The sequence below is a fragment of the Dipteris shenzhenensis genome, chromosome 17, assembly GCF_047967505.1.
Source record: "Dipteris shenzhenensis isolate YYH24624 ecotype China chromosome 17, Dip_SZ_1.0, whole genome shotgun sequence".
Classification (NCBI taxonomy): domain Eukaryota; kingdom Viridiplantae; phylum Streptophyta; class Polypodiopsida; order Gleicheniales; family Dipteridaceae; genus Dipteris; species Dipteris shenzhenensis.
In genome coordinates this window covers 17,297,019-17,304,846 of record NC_141612.1, presented here as the reverse complement: position 1 = coordinate 17,304,846, position 7,828 = coordinate 17,297,019, and the positions used below count along the sequence as shown (strand labels likewise).

General features: G+C 43.3%; 1 protein-coding gene across 1 annotated transcript; it reads right to left on the bottom strand.

Moving 5' to 3' along the window:
* Nucleotides 1–274: 274 nt before the first annotated feature.
* LOC147891765 (ras-related protein Rab11A-like) lies at nucleotides 275–2,250 on the bottom strand. Its single transcript, XM_087388435.1, has 2 exons — nucleotides 1,692–2,250; nucleotides 275–1,300 (listed from the first exon to the last, which is right to left on the bottom strand). Exons 1-2 carry the CDS (start codon nucleotides 1,913–1,915, stop codon nucleotides 859–861), a joined length of 666 nt encoding a protein of 221 aa, XP_087244561.1. The 5' UTR covers nucleotides 1,916–2,250; the 3' UTR covers nucleotides 275–858.
* Nucleotides 2,251–7,828: the final 5,578 nt, after the last annotated feature.

Here is a 7,828-nt window from a genome sequence, read left to right as displayed (position 1 = left end):
TACTCAGCCTTGACAAAAGGTCAGGACTAAAGGTGAAGGCTAATTAAAAAGTAGTTCACATTCTCTCCATTCATGATTACACGTACGACAACCCTTTCTAAATGAAAATAAACATCCAGAGGGATCATCCCCTACCAATAACCAATGGTTAAAAACGATGACAACAAATTTTCTTTAAACAATTGAAATAATAGAAACGATAAACGTCCAATTAGCACATCCAGATGATTATAAGACCCAAATGGCACCAATAGTTAAAAGTGATGACAACCTTTTTTTAAAGGTCTGAAAAAATGAAAACAATAAAGAGAACATACACCATAATAGCATATCGAGAAGATTACGAGAATACATCTGACCACTCATGTGCAGAAAATGCCCATCAAAGCGTTTGCCAGTGCAGTGCCTAGCAGCAGCCATGGATATCTCAGCAATTTTTAAAATTTTGGAAATCTCCAACCAAACCGAGTCTCCTGGATATGTATGTGAAATGTACCGCCAAAAAGGGTTAGGGAGAGCAATTTTCACAATCCTAACACTGGGGATCTGTGCAATTTACTATTTACGGTAAATAACACGTGGCGCACCCTATCAAAGGAAAGAAAATTAAGCAGAAGACGTCTCAAAAACTTGCAATCTGTGATTCTGAGTCAAATCATTGTAGGATACCTTTCCACCGATTGGAAATTGAATGAGTCAGTCAAAGCACTGATAATATCTGTAGGATCTCTGCATATAGGAATCGATCAGTAGAGGTATTATTCAAGATCCTGTTCTTTTCCAGAACGTCGTTCTTGGGAAAACCATGACGGGGGAGACATGACAATTGTTTTCTTACAGAACCGCTTGGGACCTCAGTTAGGCACAACAGCCCTTCTTCTGGACCTTAACCTCTTGCCCATCTGCTGGAATGACGATCTTGGTGCCTGTCAACAAGGCCGTATTCCCGTTCCCATGTTCTTCATTTGCAATCAGAGACTTCTTACTGACTATTCTATATATTTCTGTCAATACTGTATAGAAAGCACTCTCCACATTTGTAGCTTCCAACGCAGATGTTTCGAGGAAGTACAACCCTTCTTTCTCGGCGAACTCTTTGGCATCCTCCGTGGGGACTGCTCTCAGGTTGCCCAAATCTGTCTTATTACCGATTAACATGATCACGATGTTGTTGTCAGCATGACTCTTCAGCTCCTCCAGCCACCGTGCGATATGATCGAATGTTTGTCGCTTGGTAATGTCATATACCAACATTGCTCCTACTGCGCCTCTGTAATATGCACTTGTGACCGCTCTGTACCTGTAGCACGTATGCCCTTCAGTGCTCTCACCAACAGATCAGCCAAACAAGGAAAACAAACTATCACAGCAGACTAGCACAGTTCATTACAGCAACAATTTCGTCTAAGTTATACCGGCGACCGTTCTATGTGAGAACTCCTACAATTTAGGCTGAGAATCAAGGGCTGGGACCATGCTAATCTAGCGTATGCTAGCTGAAACCTTGGCGAGCTCTACGTGAAATCAAACCGCATCCTTTCTTCTACGTTCATAGATCACTAAAGAGGATAGATCGACATAATAAAGTTAAAGAAAGTGCGTTAGATTCAAGAGATCTCGCCGATTCGACTGCTGATTCGAAAAGAAAACAAATCCACAGAGACACTCGCCTGAATGAAAAAAGCGCGTACCTCTCTTGGCCCGCTGTATCCCATATCTGAGCCTTTATCGTCTTATGATCCACCACGATTGTTCTCGTCTGAAATTCTACCCCAATCGTGGCTTTAGAGTCCAGGGTGAACTCGTTTCGAGCAAAACGATTGAGCAGCTGCGATTTCCCAACGGCGGAATCACCAATCAAAACCACCTTAAAGACATAGTCTATCTTCTGATTGTAATCCCCGTAGCTAGCCATTTTTGCAGGGAGCTCGACCAGCACCGATAATCTGACGAAAGAGAAGAGCAGATCCCGGGATGGTTCTCAAGGAAGCGGGAAGACGAAGAACATAGCGCGAGTGCTGTTGGAGAGCCTCATGAGAGGAGGCGAAGGAAGCGAAAGATGCGAAAAAGAGAAGATGCAGGGAAGAGGACAGAGAAGGAGTGGAGAGGTTGGATGGATATGAGGAAAAAGCTGAGAGGGAGGGTGGCTATGGCGGACGAGAAGCTTATTAACTGGCTATGGCTATGGCGGACGAGAAGCTTATTAACTGATGAAGAAGAAGAAGAAGAAGTAGTAGCTCAGCCGCCTTGTCAGCACGCATCTTTTGCCCCTTCTTTGTGGCCACATGCTCCCAGCATTTACTGTCAATGCCTTCCTGGCTAACCCGGAGTTTGACCCTTAGAGCCTTTAGAGACACTAGGTTTCTGGGATACAGGGACACCCTTCCACACGTCAACACGGGCCAACCCCCGACTCTGGTCACCTGAGACTTTGTACCCCATGCTTCGTCAGACTACCGCGCATGATTCTCTCTCGCGTTGGATTGCCAGGTCGGCCTTGTTACTTTCCAAATTCCAGCCTAGCTTTGGACTACTCCAAGGAGAGATCCTACACAGAAGCTTTTCATTGGTGAAAGGGTGCATAGGTTTGCATGCAAGCTCACATAGCACAAATTGTGTTGGAACAACCACACTCGGGACGTTAAGTTCTGCTGAGAAAGCAAGACGCTAGACTCAACAGTCCCAATGTTGGCGCTCCACATTCAATAGCAACTCAAGGAGGTTCCCTAAAAACATTAGAGTAACAGGGCCAGCAAAAAGGTGAGCGCCTTTAAAATGGACGCAAGTGATGCCAAATTTTGTGCATGTTAGTACCAAGAGACTATGGACATCTATGTACAGCATACTTATACTAGTGTTGCACAAGCTCTACCAAGTAGGCTACAACACGCATACTCCCATCATTTACTTTCGTCCATAGTGCATTATTGGTCAAACCAAAATTTGACCTGCTACCTGCTCCCAACATTTACCAATGCATTTCCAGTCAAACCAAAGTTAGGCGTGCCATCATCGAATGAGATGGCCACACAACCTACACATCTCATCGAAATTTCGGCAATTTACACACCGTTAGGACCAAATGATTACAAAGGGGAGAATGCTAATCGACGATGGAGGAAGGCCACAACAAATCAAATGGGTGGTGCCTATCACATGATTTTGGCTTGAGTTCTATAGTAAGAGCCACTTTAAAAACGTTGTCCATCTATTTTTTTGAATAAAGTCTAATGAAAACTGGGTCACTCCAATGAACCACTGGATGGGCTAATGGTTTGAACATTGAGCCAAGATAGAGCAAAATGCAGCTTCAATACCTTTGTCATCACGTGGTCTTGAGGCTTTACAGACCAAGGGCTTGTTGCCCACCCGTCGTTAATGGGCAAAGCCGATCGGGATGCTCCATTGGGCTAGATGCGCAGTCCCCTTTACACATACCAAATTTGGGTGACTCCAAAAGTTGAGTCGGCTGTAAACTCCTGCCCATCATAATAACAGTAGGCAACCTTAGTTGACCTGCGCAACCATTGCCCAACCAATCAAATTGAAGTAAGAGTTTCCATTAAAGCTACCTTTTATAAAGATTCTTGCTTGGGCGATGTGTAAGCCTCCCTACCCTTGACATATTTTGGCTACCAATAGGTTGGGTGCCTTTGGGGGACCTTTTGATTAGCCCCCCAATCCCATCGTATGTTGCCACCCCTAACCCGAACAGTGTGCACTAAACAAGGAGGTCAATGGCCAAGTAAACACCAATTGGTTATTGCTGAGCAAGGGCAGGTTACAATAAAACCTAAAACTCCAAGGTAGTGAAGGGGTAGTCTACATGTCTTGACTCTAGCTACTAACAATGAGGCCACATGTACTATCATCTCTCAAGAAATTGGACGTTGAATTTATAATTTTAGCCAAACCTAACTTGCAAACTATCATTTGTGTTTTAATTACTGTGTGTGGACATTGTACCAGTTCCATGACCTTTGTCTTCTAGATTATTATATTTTATAAGCTATTTAACCTTTTCTTCCCTAAATCTTTAACCTATTAACTACAGACAACCAAAAAATAAAAGGGATGACACGTGGCAGCTTGGAGATGAAGAGCATGCCACGTGTCAAAAGCTCGATTGATTCGACGATTGACGATTGACATTTTAATCATTTGCAAGCTCAAGCATGGTCGTGTTCTTTCCAACAGCTAGAGGCGGAGTGGTTCCACATACTAGCACAGAGCGTCCATCACAATTTCCTACTCTCCAAATACTAGCATGGAGCTTCCGTCACCATTTCCTATTCTCCAGGTACCTATTCAATTGCTTTCCACCGCTTCCCATTCCTTCTCCTCGCACATGTCCAAGCACAAAGCTTACACTGCAATTTCCTACTGTACAAGTACTATTCGCTCCTCCTCCATTTCTAGCTCCATTTCCTACTCTACAAGTACTATTAGCTCCCTCTCCATTCCTAGCTCCATGATTGACCCCTTCCCCAATTCCTTCACCTGCTCAAATTGCCAATCTCTAGCTCTTTCTTGCCGAGGCATCCTGTCTATCCATGGGTGATGGCCTCTTAAAGAATCCAACCATAGCAACAGTCGTAGCAACTTGTTGTAGCTCTTGCTGCTGCAATGCGTCCTTTCTACACGCACTGCCAGATACTTCCTAATGTCGGGTGGTATAGGAGTTCAATTGTATTCAAGGCTTAGCATCAAAGAGACACTTTCCATGGCAAATGTGGAATGATAAGGCATAGAAGAAGCATCATAAGCGTTGTTTTTTGGTACACATTGTGTGATTTCTTTGGCTCCAATGTTTGAGGGTTTCACGTTTCAATCCCGAGGTTTCACGTTGGAAACTTTGCTATTCTACCTGTGCGAGTTAAAGATGACTTTGTCTATGAGTTGGGATATCATTACATATAAAGTGCTTGAATGTGAGAGATTTAGAGAAGCTCTTCACGATTTGTTGATTTGTTCACCGAAACTAGATATATGGGTATCATCATACTATGTAAACGTTTTTAACATGGACCTTTGCTCATACTTACAACATGAAGAATATCTGGAGACATCCAAACACGATAATTTTGAATTCCAAGCATTATTGAGTAAAGACTTTTTTTCAGCCTCCTTATTATGTGCTTAGGTTTGGGACTCAACCTTATGCAGAAACATCACTAATGTAACGCTTTGAAGGAACATTGTGATGAAAGTTGGAAACTTTGTTGGGTTTAAAGATGACTCTACCTATGAGCTAGGATAGCATTACATATAAAGCGCTTGAATGAGAGAGAGAGAGAGAGAGAGAGAGAGGGGGGGGGGGGAGGGAGGGAGGCAGCATCAGTAGGTGAAGATGGATTGGAAAGGTCCACATTGTTTATGCATGCAACTAAAGAATATGTTAGAGAATCTAAAAACTGAACTAACTTATCTTCGCATGGTTGAATGTCTCAAGCTCGTTAGGCTCTTATGAGGATGAATTAGAGTACAAAAAGCCCATGCCAGCAAGAGCCTCCTAAAACAGCACATTGGGCAGTATAATAGGCATCAACCACCCAATAAAATGTTAGTCATTCGGTATTGTCGAATCCACAATATGCCAATGCCATCTAGGGGCTCACCTCTGTTATATGAGAAATTATTGAAGTAGAGGGAGTTCTCATTAGGATGGATCTGAAAGGACCAAGAGATTGTTAGGAAGCTAATACTGGTGGAGCACAAAAAGGAAAGGAAGTTTAATACCATCAAATTGAGACATCTGCATGCAATATCCGAGGGGAAATTGCATTGGGGCGGGGGATTTTGAGAATGTGCCAAGTCATGAGTTGAAGTCATGAGTTGGTGGATGTGCAATGGAGAGAAGTGAGAAGCGAATAGTCTAGAAGTGCAAGGGGTGAGGGGAGGGGGAGGAGATGTGGGCAGACAAGCAGGAGATAGATGAGAAGAAATGTTGCTGAAAAGGAACAGGGAGGGAGTGTTTCTGTTTTACAGTCAATATGATTTGGTAGATTTTGTCGAAACTGGGGGATTCATATTCACCTTAATATGTTTAAGGGATACTAGTACAATGACACGTGACAAAGCCACGAGAGAGAAGGGGGAGGTGAAGATCTATCCTGTAGTTCCGACAAAATCTACCAAACCATATTGATTGTATAATAGAAACACTCCCTCCCTGTTTTTCTTCTACAAAACTTCTTTCCGTCTACCTCACGCATGTCTGCCCACATCTCCTCTACAAAACTTCTTTCCATCTACCTCACACCTGTCTGCCCACCGTCCCATCACCCTTGCACTACCAATACATTTCTCAGTTGGTCCTACTATAAAAGTTCTCTCCACTATACATCTACCAGACTTAAGACCTGCCACATTCTGGAACTCTCCCCTGGCAACACAATTTTCCCTCGAATATTGCATGTAGATGTTTCTCAATTCGATGGTAGCAAACTTCCTTCCCTTTTTGTGCTCCACCAGTACCGACTGCCCAAAGATATCTTGGTCACTTCTAGATCCATCATAATGGGAAATCTCTCTACTCAAACAATTTCTTATGGAACAGGGAAGAGCCCCTTGACGGCATTGGCATATTGTGGATTCGACAATATCAAATTCTTGACATTTCGTTGAGTGGTGAGTGCCTACTATACTGGCCAATGTGCTACTTGTTGCTGTATACCTGATGTGTGTATACCTGATGTTGAGAGCATTGTATATCATATGTACCAAATTCACATGTTGATAACGATTGGCATGTCTTCTTTGTATTTGTAGCTCACATGTAGATTCTCCTATTGATAGGCCTTGTTTTGATTATCCTATTTAGCCCCTATTTTGTCTTAAATTAATGTTCTCTATCACTGGATGTATTCTATTTGTATAGAGCATAGGGCTCTTAGGATCTGTTAAATTACACGGCGTAGCAGAAGAGAAATTGAATAAAGAATAGAGAGTACACAGCAAACTGGAGATGAACAAAATTTTCCTTCAATACTGATGTAGTACAGATGATGGCTCTGTCCACCCATACGCTCCCACAGTGGAGCTTAAATGGCTATCTAGACAAATACTAGGTGAAGAGCTACTAAACCGACTAGTCAACCTAGTCCATGAAGCCGACCAATCAACCTAGTCGGTGGAACCGACTAGTCATCCATGGAATATTCAGGCAATATTCCCTATACAATCACCAGCAAGAGTAAGGGGCTCCCACACAATCACCTTTCTACCATCAACGGTCTCATTGATAAACCTCATTTGACATGCAAGTCAACCATCCAGTGTCTCGGGCTCACACATGGCTTCTCCTCATATGGGGGCCTTACAACTTCTGCACCGTAGACCACTGGTGGTTACCAGGAGGGTGGGGCATTGAGCATATCTAATACCCCCCCTCAATGTCCACCTATAGGTGAACTACCTTCTCGGCCCAATGCCGAGTCTCTGAAGATGACCTTGAAGCTGATCCTTCCCGAGTGCCTTGGTGAAGATATCTACTCCATTTTGTTGTGTTGGACAGTAGACCAATTCCACTATCCCGTCCTCGATCAAATCATGCACATAGTGATATTGAATCTCTATATGTTTTGTGCGCGCATGAAACACTAGATTTTTAGCAATGGCCATGCAACTTTGATTGTTGCACCGCAGCACAGCTGCCTCATCCTCTTGCACTCCCATGTGCCATAAGATCCTCCTCAGCCACACTACTTCACATGCGGCAAAACATGCTGCCTTGTACTCAGCCTTGGTAGAAGACAATGCCACTGTTGGTTGTTTCTTACTGATCCAAGAGAGGATACTTGAACCTAAAGAGAAACAATATCCAGAA